General features: G+C 37.1%; 1 protein-coding gene across 5 annotated transcripts in view; it reads right to left on the minus strand.

Moving 5' to 3' along the window:
• Nucleotides 1-6,485: 6,485 nt before the first annotated feature.
• ZNF143 (zinc finger protein 143) overlaps nucleotides 6,486-19,450 on the minus strand; it is a 32,747-nt gene continuing 19,782 nt past the window's right edge. For 4 of the 5 annotated variants that reach the window (XM_085224154.1, XM_085224156.1, XM_085224155.1 and 1 more), the window contains 9 exons: nucleotides 18,071-18,190; nucleotides 16,854-16,929; nucleotides 15,207-15,332; nucleotides 13,371-13,550; nucleotides 12,353-12,580; nucleotides 11,083-11,231; nucleotides 9,243-9,404; nucleotides 8,314-8,460; nucleotides 6,486-7,232 (listed from right to left, as the gene is read on the minus strand). In XM_085224154.1, the coding sequence (XP_085080280.1) occupies nucleotides 7,149-7,232; nucleotides 8,314-8,460; nucleotides 9,243-9,404; nucleotides 11,083-11,231; nucleotides 12,353-12,580; nucleotides 13,371-13,550; nucleotides 15,207-15,332; nucleotides 16,854-16,929; nucleotides 18,071-18,190 (1,272 nt within the window). In that variant the 3' untranslated portion in view covers nucleotides 6,486-7,148. The remainder of the gene's footprint in view (nucleotides 7,233-8,313; nucleotides 8,461-9,242; nucleotides 9,405-11,082; nucleotides 11,232-12,352; nucleotides 12,581-13,370; nucleotides 13,551-15,206; nucleotides 15,333-16,853; nucleotides 16,930-18,070; nucleotides 18,191-19,450) is intronic. The other variant, XM_010710929.4, reaches the window with a different exon arrangement.

The following is a 19,450-nucleotide window of genomic DNA, read 5'->3' on the forward strand; positions in this document are numbered from 1 at the left end:
GACTGAACGTGTTGCCGTTGACGTGAATCAGTACCTCCCCGCGCTCCCAGCTAATGCACAGCAAGGTCGTGGTGCTTAGAGCTCCACCATCATCTCAAGGAACAAAGGCCGTTAGTTTTTCATCTGATAAAGTGCAGAGGAACATTTCCACTTCAGTGTCATATCCCATACACTCCTCACACTTCTGATCGCCTGAAAACTGAAGGTACTTCTTTGTTTTCAGGCAACCGGTGACAATCTACAAGAACACAATTTCTGAGATTACAGAAACCTGAAAACTAATTTCTGAAAACTGAAGGCAAAGAACGTAACCTGTATAAAAAGAACTGGGCATCATTTACACAGAGATGGCTACACCAGGCCAAGTGCTGTACAAACACTTGCCTTGCAATAATTCAGAACTACAATAACGTCCCATTCAGAACGTGAATGAAATGTATAGCAGATACCAACTCAAGTATTTGAGTTTCAAGATAGATGGAATACAAAAAGGCCTTTAAAAAGTACAGCTTTCATCTTGATCAGTGGTCCACAGGAAAAGATGAAAAGCAGTTTCTTAGAAAGGACCCAAAACTGTGACTTGCTTCATTCGTATATTTTCTTTATAAAATGTTAAAGAACAAGCTTTTAATTAAAAAACTGCCCCTTTTCTCTCTCCCCCTCCCCCCCCCCCCCCCGTAAAAAAAAAGGGGGGGGGGGAAGGGAAAGAAAGTAAAAGTTGCAGTTTCCTTCCCAAACTCAACCTAAATCTAACTGTTGCTGCACTGCTTTCTGGAGTCTACAGACACAGCTATTTAATGAGGGTAAGTGGCAAATGGAACTTCAGAAGCCCCTACAGAGTAACCACTTAACTTTTGATCAATTTAACAGCTTAAATAGGACAACATCAAGTGGAATGAGGAAGAGTTTGTGAAGAAGAGGAAATAGTTCTAAAGAACATGAAGAGAAAAATGCAAGTGGAAAAAAGGAATGGTGAAAGAAATGAACAAAATAAACCCAATTGTTTAAAAAGAAAGTTTATTTCCAAACTGACAGCAAATAGGAAAAGGAAGTATTGAATAAATGTGTAACTATTAACAAAATGTGTAGCTGCTGGAAAAGGACCACGTATTCATAGCTTCTACATATGTTCCATCTTGAATCTGCATGAAATGTGTTTTTGCTGTATTTTGATGGGATTATCAATAGTTTTATTGAAGAAAAGTTGATTCTCCCCAAGCATGAGTACGGTAACTTGGCTACCCTGCCCACCATGAACAAGGACTAACACTCCCAGGTCTATCAACAGCCTACAAAAGCACACTACAGAGCCCATTTCCATAGGGAGTACATTAGCAGAGGAGATTGTCACAGGGAGAAGTGAGCAGGGAAGAGAGGTGAAGTGGTGTTCTACTGCACTATACCCTTGGAGCCAAATTCAGCCCTAATTCTCTGAAGCTCATTAAATTGCACCTTTGAGCTTCTGTAGATCGTGCTAAATAAAAATCTAATCCCATGAATAGATGTGTACCCTGATGTCCCAGCAGCACTTACCTACCAACAGTTCAATGTCTATGAATTCAATTTATTTTCAGAATATATTTGCAATTTTTTAAAAACTACTTGCTTTTGAATTAAAAAGTGTATCAGTCTAGTGCACTCAAGATTTCTGCTACCAGAAATGCTTATCTGGGGCAGCACACTCTCACTGATAGCCAACAGCTTTTAACTAGGAGTTTTCAAGCTCAAAGGGAAACAGTTCTCTCCTTCGTGGGTAGCAGGACAACCCAAACAATGATGAATGGGAAAGAAGTGAAACAATGGCCAATTTGTCTAGCTGTCAGAGGAAACTGCCACAGAAGGGAGTGCAGTGCCTACTTGCCAGGATTTCCTCCACTTACAAGTTCATTTGCAGCCCCCCAAAACTACTGTGATCAAATTGGAAGAGTTCTGCCAAAAACTGGATGAAACCCACTGTAGAGCAGCCAGCATAATCTTGAAACTGGTTCATTTTATGAAAAGGATAAACAAAGTGAAAAAGCCAAAGAAAAGGAAGGTCAGGTTGCTTGTACGAAAATTAGAAACTCTACAGCAGCTTGTACTTGATGCTACCAGTCCTTTTACTCTTTTTAGCCCATACTTCTAATGTAGATAGAGCAATGATGTTAATTGCACTTCCCGGGTGAATGAAGAGCAAGAGATGAAGGTAGACAACAGAAAGGGGAATTTGACAGCCTCCTATCAAAGTAGAAATTCTGGGCCCAAAATAAAGGAATTCAAATGAAATGATCTGAAAATACTCATAAAGAAGTTATATTTAAAAAAAAAAAAAAAACAACACAGATTTTACCAAGCAGTCAGGCACAATTCCTCAGTATTTGTCTATAACAATGAAAACATACACTCTTCATCAGGCCTTTCTGCATGCATTTCTGCCTCTGGTTACAAAGAAAAAGGCAGAACAATCTGATCCTGTGAGTTGTATTCAGATCAGAAATTTTCTTGAAATTTGCAGAGTGCTATACTACACTCTTGTAGTTTGAAGAGAGAACGACTGCCATGACTGAAAACAACAGGTATAATGAGAATGCCCCTTTCCTGAGCCAAAGTGAAGTTAAAATCATTGTAATAGAAGATTAAAAGTCTCAAAAATGTCCCATGCACATAAACAATCTCCTGTCTAAAGACCCTTCTTTTTTTCCATGCAATCATTTGTGCTCAAAAAGTATCAACGTTTTCTCATTCTTCTGAGTAAAATGCTTCAAATAATTTAAACAGAACAAAATGAATCCAGACAGAGTCTCTTAGTTCTTCAAAACCTGAGCTGGATGGGAGCTAAGAGGATCACATTTCCATTAGAGAAAAACACACAGACTATGCAGGACAAAATGCTTCCTTGTTGATAAAAGCTTGTATGTTTGTTGGGATAATTAAGTCTGCTTTGAATATAACTCTTCAGTTGGAAAAGTCTGCTATCACTTTAACGGTGGGGTCAGGTGCCAGCCAATTACTATTAAAGGTGATAGTCTAATTGCACTGTCAGTTATTCCTTTGGCCAAGGATGCTGGCAAATTAACATCAAAGGAACATCAAAGGATCATCAAAACTACTGAAAACACCTAAGCTACATTTTAAATACACAACATGACAACAAAAAAATGCTGATTTATATGACTTATTTTATGGATCATAGTTTACTGTTTAAGGCACAGTAACCAAGACTGGCTTTTGGTCTCCTGTCATATAGGTTCAGACTTCAGAAGGCTTTTATCCAATGGAGCAAAATATACTTTTGGGAGATCCACTATTGAAATACATACTGATTTGCAAAAATAGGAGTACATTATTATCAACGAGCTGGAGTCTGAATTCATGCATTTGTATCTGTGCAGATAAGGCACGTGTTAATTCTGGTATATTTTTGAGAAAGAAATGAGAAAGAGTGAAATAGTATATTTCTGAAGTCTCAAACAACTGTAAACAGCTGAATAGAATACAAGTTACCCTTCATTTCTAGTTTTCCAGTTTTCTAGAAATTTAGAGCTTGCTCCTTCAGAAATTATTTTCCTGCCTGCCCTACTCTTACTTTCATTTGCACTATACACGAAAACTCCGCTGAAATCTGTGCTGCACATCTTATTGTTACCCTTCAAAGACAAACTAAGCGACTGGGATGGGTTCATCATAAGGCACTAATGCATTCTGGTTAAGCTGGAGCTCTGGTCACTCTAAGGTATGCAGCATGAATTTAACAGATGTCGCTGTTAAGTTGCTGGATTCAAACAGGTCTTCTTCACATCCTTACTCTGCCGTCTTTTCCTAGTGGTTAAAACTGATTAAATAGCTTCTCAGCTCTGTCTCCTGAGAAGTATGGAGCACACAGGGATTTTTCAGTATTCTAGTACAACATGACTGTCAGAGAAACCAGAACATTCCCACAATTTAATGAAGGTTAGGAACTAGAGTAAAGTTTAGGAAAAGCTGCCCTCCAAGCTCCTACATTTTGTTTATCTGGACTATTAGCTTTCTCCTTCTGTTGTATGCTAGGCAGACATCACATGTCCTTTTTCCTGCCATACTGTGCCTGAATATCTCTGGTATCAGTCAGCTGACTGGTCGCTGAGATTACTTATACTATCAGGGATTATTGCTTTTTACAACTTTGTTGTCAGGCTTCAGGATTTACTCTTCTAAAAACACAGTCTTGCAGCTTCAGCCTATTCATGTGTGCTTTGGCATTAAGCTCTTTAGGGTAAAAACTGTCCCATTGTTATGCACAATGCCTCTGGCACAAAAGGTCATCAGCCTGGAGCACCTCTAATAATTGCCTCTCTGTTTTTACTATCTGGAGAGGCACTGAACTACTGTAAAGAAAAGCAAATCCCCCAGTGCTGACTGCCAAGTCTAGAGATGGCTTGGTTTTTTTTTCCTTTAAGGAAGGAGTTAGGGCTGAAATTCAAGTCTGAAAGAAAACTGTGACTGGGAATGCTGGAAATGTGAAGCCAGTTTCTAAGAGGAAGGGCTGTTCTACTTCATAGGATCCCTCTTTTACAATTCCTTCTCCCAGTGTGTCACTCCCTTTGAAACAGAACTTTCGAAAAGAGAAGTAAAATCTATGGCAAAATATAAGAGATTTTTACTGCCTAACACCCAGTCCTTTTGGGCATGTTCTTTGCTTCCTCCTCCTGAAATCCTTTTCACCAAGATCCCTACCTCACCCAATTTCAACTTGTGTGATCTCCACTACAGAACCTTCCAAGATGATACATGCTCACAAGAAGGTTCCCTTCCAATCCTGGGAAACGGGCAGAAAATCACAGAGGACTCTCCACTCTGAAAACAAGTCTGTTATACATACAAGGCCTCACAGTGAAAATGCATGTCATCATCTCTGCTTCTCTTTCAAGACTAAGCAGTCTGAGTCAGTCTGGCTTGTTTATTCAGTATTTAAGTATGTTTTCCTTTATAGGGGTAGCTATGGGGGAAGCACAACCTTTGACTGTGGGTTTTTTGCAAGAACTGGTAAGATACAAGAAGCATTACTTAAATATTTGCAGCTTTTCCTTATCAAGCTAGTTTTTAATACCTAGCAGGAAACTAACTAGTATGAAGGAAGAAGTAATACTCACATTTGTACAGTGGTCAGAAAGTGTCCTGGGAAATGAAAGGCACTGTTTCTTTGTTAAGTCACTTCCAGCCAGTGTTTCCAAAAACTATTAGCAACGAAATTTAAGAAAAAAAACTTGAACTTTCATGTCAAATGATACATCTTTAATTTCTAAAAGGTCGTAAAAACTAAGAAACTGATCTAGTTGACATGTAATTAACCTCTTTGCATAGTACAGTTTATCTCCATGGGACATCAAAATTATTTAAAATTTCAGGAAATCTGGCAGCTAAGTAACTAAACAGCCTCAATCCTACAGGAAGGTTGCAGACAACCTGAATGTTTTCAAGTTTTGTTTTGTAACAGCTCTGGAGATTAGTCTGTTTTGACCACCTTTATCCCATAGTACTGTGTTCTCTCACAGCATTTTGCAGTTGCCATCTGTACAAAAAGCATAAAAAGCTGCAACCCGTATCGATATAGTCAATCACATTATATTCAGCATGGCCTTTTTGATGTCAAATACCTCCAAGTACATAGTTATTAACTTATTTTTTAAAATGCAAAATAAGCCCCTCACAAGACATGCAAAATGATTACTTGATCAACGTTTCACCCACAAGATGTTTAATCTTTCCCTTGAGAAAGATAAAGGTGGGGCTTCAGTTTCAGAAGTGCTCTCGACACTCATCTAAAGCAAGCACTTAATCTTACAGGAAGCCAAGAAGTTTAACTTGCTCAACAAGCTTACTAACAAGACAAAGACATTTTTCTGTATAAAAAGTTTTAAGTTATATCTTACAGTACGTGTTAGATTTATCTACAATGAGTTTTTTTCCTTTATAGAATGATAGGTGGAGAGGAGCACTGTACTTACATAACCTTTAATTAATCCTTTTTTTTCCTAGTAACTTGTGTCCTGATTTTCAAAATCATTGATTATCAGCACATCGTAGGTAACAAATAGTAGCTGCAGGCACTCAGAACTGTTGAAAATAGACTATTAGTACATGTGTTTATGCCCCAAATGTACCATTTGAACATATTCCTCTTGAAAACTCCTAGTTTACTTTTAATCAAAATCAGTTGACTAATTATGCTTTTTAACAATTTTTGTAGTGCTTCAGAATGCTGAAAATAACTACTAGCACTGATTACTTCATATACTTCAGTGGACCGCGGTCAAAACGAGTAAGTCAAAAATTTAAATTTATGATAAATAAACTTTGGAAAAAATTATACAAGGCCGTAAATAAATAATTTAACTTGTCCCATCAAAAGTAAAACAGTATGTCACAGAACAATATCATCCTATCTAGATAATACAATCTTGTTATCTTTTATTGCATAATTATTTCAGAGCAACATCTTAAGTAAAATATGTAAAGAAACGAAATCATTAGATTTACTTCTTTTAATATTGAACAACCAAAGTTTCTCCTTTGTACACAATCCAATTTAAAGATAATACAATTAGCACTTCCAGCATTAACAATCTGTATTTACAATGAATGAGATGGGGTGGGTAATCTAAAGAGTATTCAAATCTGTATGAAATAAATCAAAGTATGAAAGTTTACAGTAGGCTCAAAATCCATGTCTTTTCCATTTATGGAAAACAACTGAAAAGGCTCTGTCTTCTTTATAACTTGAAAGGGTTCTTGAAATTATGATTTTGTTATAGTCTTTACAACACTTCAAATCTTCAGTAATGCCTTCATTATTTGTACATGACACTAAAAATTAACTCCAATACTTCTGTTTTGTTTTTAACTTGCTTGTAGACCAGTCTGAAATCTGATGAAAGGATAACAAGGAAATTTACTATATAATCCTAATTCCATATTCCTGAATATACAACAGTTGGAAGTAGATGATGTCAGTCCATTCCCAGGGTTATGTACACAACACTTAGAAAACGTTCTTTGCTCTTGCATAAAATGTGTACACATATCAATGAGAGGGGAACTTCAAAGTTTTTGTGGATTGCTGCTGGCATGGACTTTTGTTGTTTGAAAATAAAATACCTTTCACTCTATTGTTCTGGTAGCAGTTTTAGAAGTTAATCATCAATTCCTGGTGTTTCACCCTGTTGTATTCTGGAGGCTATTCTAATGGCTTCTTCCAGAGACTGTTGTTCTCCAAGCTGAAACAAATGCATTTAAACATAAATAAATCTAAAATTTTACACAGATTAATTTTTCTTTACAGATTTGTAAAATGAAACCAAAGGCAAAGGTACCAATGGGTAGTGAGCACAAATAAGTGTGATCAGTACTGTTCATCGCCTGGGTCATCTACAATTACAGCATGAAAACCAGGAGATAGCAGATAGCTCTGATAGCAGATTTAACTGGGATTCTGTGTATTTACCAAATTCAGTTTCTTCAAAGAATTGCTGCATGGTGAATGCATTTCATTACATGTAATAATTCAGACAATTTAGACAGATAATAATTTCACTTGACAGACATAACAAAGCTAAAATAAGGCTTTTGAAATTACAGTAGCTGCTAAATTACATTTTAGATCTGGTAAACCAAACAAACACTTCCAGTTTCCTTAATTCTTCTGAGAAAGTAAGCTCTATGGAACAACAGCATATAATATATATACAATGTACATCTACTGCAGAATTCTGATTATAGAAAGAAACGGTCACGATGACACTGTTCAGTTCTACAGTAGTTTAGAGAGGAAATTATTATTTTGTAGATGCAACTAAAAAGAGAGATCTCCAATTACTGCTTTTTCTATATGCCTGTTTGCACTTTTTTGCTATTAGCATTTCAGGGTTCAAATAACAATTTTAGTAATTTTATCTGTATAGGCATGTTTTCATAGCAATTCAACTTTGATAATGTAGCGTTCCTGATCACCTTGACATGTAATGCTGAAGGATGAATGAACACACTCTTCCACAAAGGCCTACTGACTCCCAACAGAACGTACATCATTCTTCAGTGAAAGGTTCATCTGTCCTTAACTTCAGCCCTCCCCAACCCTTTTTTTTTTTTTTTTTTTTTTTAAAGTGCTACAAGTAGATTTGGAAAACCAGGTGCTTATTATTCTTCTTCCTAATCCTATATACTAATAAAATACAAAACTATATGGTTAATGACTTTTTTTTTCAGGGGAGCTAAGCTTATTACACTGATTTTGTTATATTACTAGGAACTTCTAACTCTAGAAGCAAGTAACACTCCAAAAAACATTTTTCACTTTACCTGTACTGCAATTTGTGTTCCGTTGGATGTAGCCAACAATGTAACGGGTCTAGCTTCTGTGGTCACTAAATGGTGCCCGTGTTGTTGATGTCCAATTTCTGATGAGGTGCTATGAAATGCTGCTAAGTCTTGAGCCACGATGGCAACCTTCAGGACCAAAGAATGAGAATGAACTGTATGGTTCCAGATTACTGCTATTCAAACCTCATACAACTGTTATCTTCAAAGTTAAAGTTACATTCAAAGCTATGGTTTTTCATAAGCAGTTTTATCCTGCAGAGCAGATCATTTTTTAAGAAAGGTTACATCACTGTTTCTCAGTGTCATCTGTTAGCCCTCAAAATATAAGTATCTTCAGTACAGCACAGAAGTTCAGTAACTGTAAGCCTATAATTAGCTACACATACAGGGAATGCATACACTCATACAGAGAAGTAAATATATTCATTTTCACATGGCACATTTTTAGAACAGTGGGATGTATTTTCACTTAAATATTAAAAGCTGTATCACTATTTGTACTAAAAAAGTTAACTATTGTATATTAATAACAAAACTGCAAACATATACTTACAAATGCTTCCTCTCTGCAGAACAGATTACAATCCCATAATATTAAGCAATAAATTCACAGTGGATTCTATGTTTAGCTTTACCACTTGTTTACTGTGTGACTCCGGGAGAAATGCTTAGCATTTCTATGTCTTGTTTTTCACAAGAATTATCAAATTGGTAGCTCAATATTTTTTTTCTTGGGGCCCAATTATTGTTTCTAAAACAACCTGTTGCTGCATACCAACAGAATAGAACATACTGTAGTCTTCTAATGGGAATGACACAACCTGGTGTTGAATACTGTGATGACTTTTGTGCCTATGCTATACCATCTCAAAAAGAACATTACCTATGGGCACAGGATAATTTTTTACCTGCTGTCCTTCGGTGCCTTCTGCAGTAACCATTGCTACAGAATGTGTTCCTGCAGAAGAGATGACGGCGTCGTGGGCAGGGACTGTGATAGTGGTGCCATCTTGTGTTACCATAGTGATTGTATTTCCAATGGCCTGCATATCTGCCTGAGATATGTTGACCTGAAACATAACATAATTCCTGAAGTAAAGTAATTGCTGCTCAAGTCATACTTAAGTCTTAGCTTTCAGCAACATAATGCTGTTTTCGGGTAAATGTTTTTAACTGAGATTTGAAAACAAAATCAGAGTTTGCATTTGCACTGTAGCAGCATTCATCAAACACATTCCCGCTAGTTGATTCAGCAGCAGAAGGTGCAACTTCACCTTCCTCATGTGAAACAAACTGCCTGACAATCCACAATTAAAAGGCAACTTATTCACAATAGCATTGAAAAAAATACTTTAAGTCCCATTTACAGTAACATCCTGTCCACAAGTTATAGCAGCTATTATTCCACTTCCTTGATGTACTCATGCATTTCCTGAGAATCACTGTCACTCTCTGGCCAATTCCCAGCCTTGGATGAAAAGCCCTCATTACAAACATCTTATTGATAGAGATCTAACATCTCACGATCTTTCAGACACGTGTATCTCTTTATGGAAATGTAATTATGGCCCAGCACTGAGAAAGAGTTGCGTGCTTTCCATCAGAGTCTAGAACTCCATGTCAGTCAGATCATACCCCAAAGAACTGCATGCAAGGTTACCTATCCATGCGTCTTACACAAGAGAACAGTAAGTTGCATCACATGCTTTTATCTTAATGGAGACACTAAAGAGGTTTGGTAAAGACTTAGAATTAAAACCACCAATTAAAAAAATCATTTAAAAATTGATATAAATTACTGATGTCTCCAATGTAAATGTATTAGGGCATCAGTTAGTAATTTGATGATTTGCATGATTTAGAAGGCAATAAAACATTCCAGAACTGAAATCAAGCTGAAGGATTAATAGATATGAGAAGAACTCCATGTTATGGCTTGTAAAGGTCTTCATTTCTAGGGATAAAAGTGTTGGTTTCTTAGTTCTGCTGCAGTGTTCAGGGCTTGCAATGTGACAGCCCCCTTTAATATTTCATCTCCAATTATAAGTTAGAAGATATTTTTCATATCCTACTGGCGCGGCAGCTACTTCCTCACCTGAAATACGATTCTTTTCCCATTATGCATTCAATGTATTACCAGAGTTAAACTAAATAACTGTGCTGAAATCCACTCTCAGTGGGTTTCTTACCCATTCCTCAAAAAAAGCTATCCAAAGGAACTCTCAAGTAGAGATTGTATTATTCTATTTCCTCATCTTCTCATGTTCATGTTAGAAATTGTAAGAATTGAATACACCAGTTTGTAAAACACGCACTGGGACTAAGTAGATTATTTTTTCTAAAAAGTGTCTGCAAACGAGGCAACAGCGATATCAGTAATGTTATTCTACTAACATCAGATATTAACAGAGTAATCAGGAAACTCCGGAAAACCTCAGCAACTATGTTGCACATGTAACAGTTGTTACGCAGCCTGTGCCTACAGTGTGAGCATAATGGACTTCCAGAGTTTTTAAGTGACAAAGATAACAGGATAGACCAAAAAGTCTAAGATTGTATTAATATAGTTTCAGATAAGAGAATATATGGTGGAATTTAGATGTTCCAGAGGAGATCCAGTCCTAAGCATATAGCATAATCTTCAAATACATTTCTTTCCATGAGAAATCAAAGCACATGTTTATTGAAGACACAAGAGCCTAAACTCTCAACATATTTTTGACACCTCTACAGCAAAAATTTACTTACGTGTTGGGTTCCATCCTGGGAAATTAGCGCTACTTGTTGACCTAACCCTGACTGAGTAACTGTAGCAACTTGTGCAGAAATTACGTCCTCTCCCTCTACACCTGTCACATAGGCTATTTGCGAGCCTTTCAGAACATCTTCCCCTTGACCTATTTGATATAAAGAAGGCAAGAGAGTAGTTTAGTTTGGATACTCTAAATACAGGCAGGAAAGATAACCAACAAGGAATAAATGCCAGCCTGGTTTGATGGCTTTTAAACACTACAGTGGAAAAGGGATAGTTGAAAGATGAGAAAAGACATACAAATGCTACTCACAACAAAAATATATTACTAGTTTATACTCAAACGTTAAAAAGGCAACAAACCATTTCTAATTCAATCTTTAAATGTTAACTTCTCCAAGCAGGAGCCTTCATGAGAACACAAATGGCAGTTTTAAAAAGAGTTATTCATTAACAAACAGACAGAGGAATACAGTGATGCCTTTGTGTGAAGATTTCAGTTAATTATCTTAATAAATGTTTAACTTCAGTACAAGAATCCTATAATTCCCTCAAAAGATGGCATGAGACTATAGCAGATTTGCTTGAGGCGTTCAGTGCTGTTTCCCAAATACACGTGGTAAAACAGAACCCTCTGCATCTGCATTTTCTATCTTCAGACAAATCACAGTTTGGCAAGTGATAACTGTTCTCTCATGGTATTTCTTTTAACCTCATTTTTATAGTCACAAGATTCTACTTACAACATGAAAAACATTCTTAGCTTATTTTTGTCTTTGCCTCTAGGACCTAAATTCAGACACTGCTATTAACTGTCACAAAACCACCACAGTATCACGGTGCTGCACAGATTTTTCCTTCTCACAAAGCAGTGCCTTTATTCCTGATAAAAGACCTCCAGCAACTATGGTGCCTCAGAAAAATCCAGTAGGTTGCAGACAAACACTTTAGACTCTTGCAGGTCCCTTCACACATTCACGTTTATAGCAGAATTGTTTATAGCAGGTTTGCTGGGACTGCAGCTCAGATTTCTCAAACCTCTCTTATCTCCAGCCTGCTATAAACTCAGTTTATGATCTGGTCAATTACTCTCTCGGTTTCTGTTTACAAGTTGACCAGCACACTAAAAAGTCCTACAAAGAAGTTAAATAACTTTTATTAAGTACTTCAGATTTTTATCTATACTTTAATTTCCTTGGTTATAAACAGCATAATATTATCCAGCCCATTTGTTACGACAAGAGATTCAAAGACTGAAACTCTAACCTGGAGGTGGCTCAAAAAAAGCCTCTTGTTCCTCTTCAATGGGCTCTGTGTCATTATGTGCTGTCCGCTTGTGCATAGCAAGTGTAGAAATCTGCTTGTATGTCTTTCCACAGTGATTACAATTATATGGTTTGGAATGAGTATGTACAACATGATGTTTGTATAAACTGGAATACTCTGTAAAACGTTTATCACAACCAGGAACTGTACAGACATAGGGCTTCTCCCCTGCATGGCAAAGAGAAGGAGAGAATGTTATCCAGAATGCACAAACAAAATTGTCAATGAATTTGTAAGGTATTTAGTGACACACTTCCACTACCAACCCAATTTCAATTTCAAAGGCAACAGTGAAGCTCTAGCTCACTAAGTTTATCAATGCAGCCTCTCACTGGTCTTTTTTTTTTTTTAATCTGCCAGTGAAACCTGGGCCCTTTTTTCTCTGATTCCATATAAAATGTCCTCCTGTATGAGTACAGGATGATGCAGTCTAAAAGCTGCAATTTTTAGAATCTTTAGAAACTGATACTGAGGATGAAGGCAAATGCAAACTGCATCACTGAGTGACACAAAGCTTTGAGCTTCTGGAAAGGTGTCAACCTAAACATCAGTTTTGCACAGCACTGACAGTTTGTTTTTTTTTTAATCCTAAAAAAAAAATCAATGAAACAAATGTCTAAATTACATTACAAACTATAAAGCTAATCTGATACAAAAGTTCTCCATGAAACTTATCCGTGCTTCTATAAAAATGTAAGGCTTCTAAGATGATATGCTATCACTAGCTTTTACATTTCAGAATCTTGAAAATACAATCCAAGTGAATGGGTGACTCATAAAGTTGAGCCAAACTATGCTCATCTTCCCTCATATGAGGGAAGATAAGGCCAAAACAAAGGCACCAGGTCAAGTCACATAAACATGACTATATCCAACTACAGTGCACCAAAACAGTGTTTAAAAAAGGAGACTCTACCAAGCAGGATCCATTTCAAAACATAAAACACCATCCACATACCTGTGTGTATTCTCACATGATTCTTATAGTTAGTTGCACTGGCAAAAGCTCTCCCACATCCTGGCTCTGTGCAGTAATAAGGTCTTTCACCTGTATGTGTCCTGATGTGAACCTTTCTAATATTAGATGTTGTGAATGACCTGCCACATCCTTCAAAAGGACACTTAAAGGGCCTTTCGCCTGAAAAAAAAAAAAAACAAACAGAAAAGTTATGAAAGAGTACAAAAAAGTTACATTGATGCTGAATGTCAGAATCCAAAGCTATATAACTGAGAGCCTCATTCAGAGATGCCATGAACATGGGATCAGAGTGTTCTACCTATATCTGGCAAAAACTGGGAAAATCGTATAACCTCTGAGATAAATTATGAAGCACTTAGTAATTCATGATATTTAAAACAGACCCAGTTGCTTGAACTAGCTTCCTTATTACCTGTATTCTAGCATGTGTTTAACCCCTGCAGACAAAATGCTACATATGTTATCCAAAACAAGTGCATTATACCATTTGTACATTTGTAATTAGTAAAATGGAAAAAAATACTTCATGATTTAATACATAACCAAGATACAGGCAAATTAGTAAAATTCACATAGAAAGCACTTTACCTTTGGCTGAAACAAATTTTTAAAGAGACACAGCCTTGAAATTCAAGTTTCAAAAGCCGAAGTCAAAGCAATCACAGATTTTTTTGTTACTAAGTCCATTCCTATACTAAATTTACACACAATAACTCACATCGCTCCTCCAAAACCTTCACCATGAAGACCAGATAAGGCCAGCCCCTGTCTAATCTCCCTGATCCTGCAGACCTAGCAGAGCACACAGCTCCGGGAGGGGAGCAAAGGGACTGAATTTGGAGAGGCACAGCCATCCAACATGCTGTCCTGTTGGAACCTGACACTTGGTAGGGCTAAGTACATTCCCCTGACCGTACTGGTCAACAAAGAGGAGTCCGAGAGCAAGAGAGGGCAGATTAGCACTACAGATACAATTCTGAGTACTTGGAAACAGAAATGAAAAATGAAGTCCTGATACAGACATTAATACCATGAAACTCCAAAGCAGTTAGCTTCTTGGCAGAGGAAACTATAATTCACTCCTTAAGGCCGCCGTTTCGGGAACATTTTCCACTTTTCTGCCAAGGCAGAGCGTATCTGAGTGTACACGCCTCAGTGTTGTGTTACCATGGCTCCCCTGATCCCCGTTGCGAGGCAGAACCTCCAATTACAGCCTCAAGGAGGGCTGCAGGCAGAAACCACAACACTGATTGTTCTTCAGCAATTGCAGGAATGTCACCCGACTGGTTTGGCTTTGTGTTTCTAATGGAGTTGCTAGAAAAGTGACCTGTTTCCAGGTGACCGAGATTTTCTTGCACCAGCAACGCGAGAAGACTTGCTTGCCTCCATCGGTGCACTGTTGAAACCGCATAGGGTATCTATGAGCACACACGACTCCATGTGTTTCCACAAGGACTTGAGTTTAAATTTTCACCCGTTTGGAACCTTCATTAAGTTCGATACGATATGTTTTATTATTTTTCTCTGCGAGAAGGACAACAACCTGAGAACTATCAGCCTTCATGAACCTGGCATTCAATTTATCTTAAAGCACCAAACCACTTCTAAAAAGTGAGCTGTGTTACTGAGAAAAGACCCCTTGTCCTGTTACAGCTGCAAATCGAACTGCAAAGTGCTCAGTGACAATGTCAGTGACACACTGCTGAACGTCTGCAATGGTAGCATAGGTGCTTCAACACTTTTCCAAGCAACGTGAATCAGAGAAATCCACCAAAGTGAATTAACTTGGGGAAACAAAAATGGTGGTAATTCTACCTGTGTGAGTTCGGATGTGTTTCTGTAGGTCTCCTGAAGTCTTGAATGATTTGGTGCAGTTTTCTTCTGTGCACCGGTACGGCTTTTCACCAGTGTGCGTTCGGATATGACTTTTTAATCCATACCCTGAAGGTCAGAAAGGATGTTATAACACTCTAAGTACAAAATTAAGATGGTCAGAAGCCATTATTCTTTGCAAGTACTTCATTCGACCTTACAACAAGGAGCAACAAAACTCCTGATACAGTTTATAATTCCTCCTTCCCTCATTTATAAGGAAAGTACACTTCCCACTCCCTTCAATGGGATAAACTGCAATTATTATAATGTAGGTAAATATTTATCTTCTGAGGAAATTGGCATGTTCTCTATCCCATCTACTTTTTTCATCTTACCAATGTTGTCATCAAAATGGTATTTAATCATTAGAATATTATTAGAAACATGAATTTTCCTTCCATTCACTAGAGATGTATATATTTCTAAAAAATAAAGGAACAGTCTGTAAGAAGATGGCACCTACTTAATTTCAGAATGTTTTCTAAGTATATCCCTAAACTCATTCAACTTCTATTTTTGACTTCTTATGAACACAATGGATAGCTACAAAAGAGGAGCTTCAATTCACTCTTACATCTAAAATAAACGTCACGTCACGATCCAACACAGCAGAGTTCTTAATATTTAAGCTGAGAACTTTTGGTGCCTGACACAAACCATATCAAGGGCTGAAGTAAGGTGGTACAAATGTCTCTGGCCAAAAATACAGCATTAGACAGAAAGCTGTTTAGAGCTGCACATCAGTCTGTTGCAATGGAAAATAATGTTTGATTACATTGTTTTGAAATCTCTTTACAAACACACGATAAAATTAAACTTATGTGCAACACTTTAAATGGGATTGTTTGTCTTTTGATCCTTCTCATCAGCATTTATTGTGCTTCTTATTTAAAGAAACATTATTCAATCTATTACATCAGACAGAGTTCCAAAAACATCTCAGTTTTTACAGAAAATCTGGAGTCTAACTTTTCTAAGTATCAAGCTAATCTACATTCAAAGTAAAAGGATTTGAAACAAGTTTTGCTTTTTTGTATCATCTTCAATGGTCCATCACTTATAATTGCATCTTCAACCATCAAATCAAATCTCAGGTAGTTTATCATTTACGAATGGATGCGTCTGTACAAAAAACAGTGTTCGCTTTATGAGAAACATCACCCTGATACAATGTGATAAAAAACACTTCAAGCAGCTTCCAAAGTTCTTTTCAACTTCGGATCAGAACATTATCTGGATCCCTCTAGCCAGCAGGTTCAGTTTTTTCTGTTGCCTTGTGTAACTTACACTACTAGTTTCATATTAAGAAGGCCTATATTTTTCAAGATAAAATCTGGCTGTAGCATGACAGGTGAAGACCAACAAAAAGTGCCAAGTGTTTCACCTCATTACCCCTTCAGAAACTAATAGTTAAATCCTCTGTCTTTTCTATATGCTGCACTAGCTAAAACACCTTTTTCTGCAGTTCTCATAAATGGATTCCCAACCAGGATCTATACTTAGTAGTTAAGAAAAAGCAACAGTGGTACCATAAAGTTATACAGACAAATGCTAAAAAGCAGGAAGAGTCAGTCTACAAAGGATCACCTGTTGCAAAAGCTTTACCACATCCAGGATGTTCACACTGATATGGTCTGTCTCCCGTATGTGACCTTTCGTGTACCTGCCAAGACATCCGATACATTCATTTAACAAGATGTTGCATCTGATTACTTCAGCACAGAAAAACCTTATTCTCAAAGACAATACATTTTATTTCTCTTCCTAAGATTCACATTTAAATGTCTTCTTTTTAAGTCAGTGATAAAAATTAACATAGGGTAGCACTGTTTTCCTTAAAACTACAGGCGTTTTCTTCTAAGGTCTAGCCTAATCCTTTCAAGTCAGTTTTACAAAAGACATTTCTGTAAATATATGTGGAATTAACAACACAGAGGTAAATTAAAGAAAGCATGGAGGCAGGCCTCAGAGCCTTCTCTCTGATTTTTGACTACACTGAGCACTTCTACAGATCCTATTATATTGCATGAAACCTCACTGATTCCACAGTGTTTTGTCACAGACAGGGCTCCACTGAAAGGAGCTTACCTCATCCCCAGGTGATCACCTGTATTCCACATCTAAACTGGAATACAGCTCTACAGTAATTTATTTACTAAATTAAAACAAAAAATAAATTAAAAAATAACAACCAAGAGGGAACCAAGAAGTTGCTACCTGTAAAGAAAAGATGTTCCATCTCTTCACTTGGCATGTTCAACTGTTTTGAAGATTTAGACTTAAGATAATAAAATCTTTCAGAAATCAGAATTCCCATATAATCATGCATACATGTAGATTAGTGAACTCTGGATTTCAGAATTTCTGTGATACTACTGATAGGAACTATCTCAACAAGAGATTTCTTACATGCTGGCAATATATGGGTCAACCATGACGCCACGTTTGCATCTACACCAATCTGCCCAGTACATAAGCATCATTTAGACTCAACATTTATTCTTTTGCAAGTTTTATTGCACGTTTTATGTAACATTAACAGACTAAGAGTATATTTTGTTAGTCAGTAACTGGAGTCTATTAGACTGCAGTTTCTGTTTTCAAATATGTCAGAACACTAAGAAAAATCAGCTGAACATCTGGCACAACTGATTATTTTAAGACCAACCAAATAAACATTTGACAAAACAGCACACTGCAGTTGTTTCTCTGTTAATTTCCATCACTTTAAAGCTCACAATTTGTCAAAAAAAAAAAAAAAATCACGCCTGCAAACTAACAACACTCATTTTACATCTCATCACCTTAAGATGGTGAGCTGTTGTGTACAGTTTTCCACAGCCATCATAATCACAGCGAAATGCTTTCTCTCCACTCTGCTGAGATTTTGCAGCCACTCTTGTTCCATGTCCCTGCAAGACAATCTGAAGTTGAAAAAAAAAAAAAAAAAAGATTAAAAAAGTACAGTGGATCAAGAAAGTCACAAGCTATTGTGCAGTCAAAGCTGATTCTAACAGGTTTCCTTTCATCTCTCTTTGCTACATGACGTATTTCGTAGCACTCAAAAAAAGAAATTAAAAGCATGAGTTTTACTTAGAGCTAGAACATTTAAATGAATGCATTAATTAGTCAAATAACAAAGACTAAATAATCTGAAAAATAAGTAAAGCAGTAAGATGAGTGCTAGAAAGGAAGAGGCTTAGATTACACATCTAAGGCACTGGCTCTGCTCCTAAGGGAGGTTAGCTATAAATCAGACCACCTTCAAAGATAAGTTCACACAAAGGCCAACTAATAATTAAATGTACTTATACAATGAGCACTTTCTAAAAATGAAGGAAAGCATTTTGTACTTTGTCAGTGATGCATGTATTTTGATCAAACTAATGGGTGCAACTGCAACTAGGTTCTACTCTGCTTTCTTGCATGACACAACAGGAAAATATACAGAATAGCTTCATGATACAGTTTAGATCCCTATCAAAGGCTTTTTTGTACACTAATAATCAAGGAACATTCTTACAGACTGAAAAAAGAGGCAGAAGACCAAAGGTAAACATGTTGATACAACTGTATACAAAGTAACTGAGACTTTTACAAGTCTTTCTTTCTTTCAAACTACTTCCTTTTTCTCCATAATCCAATTCCATTTTATATTGTCAAAGAACAAGCCACAGCATCAGTGGGATGGGACAGCCTAATACAACCTCTCTTCTCAAAGCAGAATCAGCTGCAGCAAGTTGCTCATGGCAATATCCAGCTGAGCTTTGAGTATCTCTAGGGATGGAGACACCACAACCTGTGCAACCTAGGCCAGCATCCAGTCATCCTCAGAAGCAAGAGGTTTTTTTTCCCCCTCAAGTTTAAATGAAACTTCCTGTATTTCAGTTTATGCAGATTTCCTCTTGTCGTGCCACTGTGCACACTATGAGTCAGGCTCTGTCATCTTTATCAGGTATTTGTACTTATTGGTAAAATTTCCCCTGGCCTTCTCTGCTGGAAGCTGAATAGTTGCAGCTCTCTCAGCCTCTCCTTGTCTGTCAGACTCCAAGCCTTTAATCATCTTCACAGTCCTTCACTAGACTTACTCCAGTATGTCCATGCCTTCCTGAGAGCTCAGAACTGGACCAAGCATTCCCAATGCGTATCACCAGCACTGCGTGTAAGGGAAAGATCACCTCCCT

The sequence above is a fragment of the Meleagris gallopavo genome, chromosome 5 (assembly GCF_905368555.1).
Source record: "Meleagris gallopavo chromosome 5, MGAL_WU_HG_1.1, whole genome shotgun sequence".
In the NCBI taxonomy this organism is placed as follows: domain Eukaryota; kingdom Metazoa; phylum Chordata; class Aves; order Galliformes; family Phasianidae; genus Meleagris; species Meleagris gallopavo.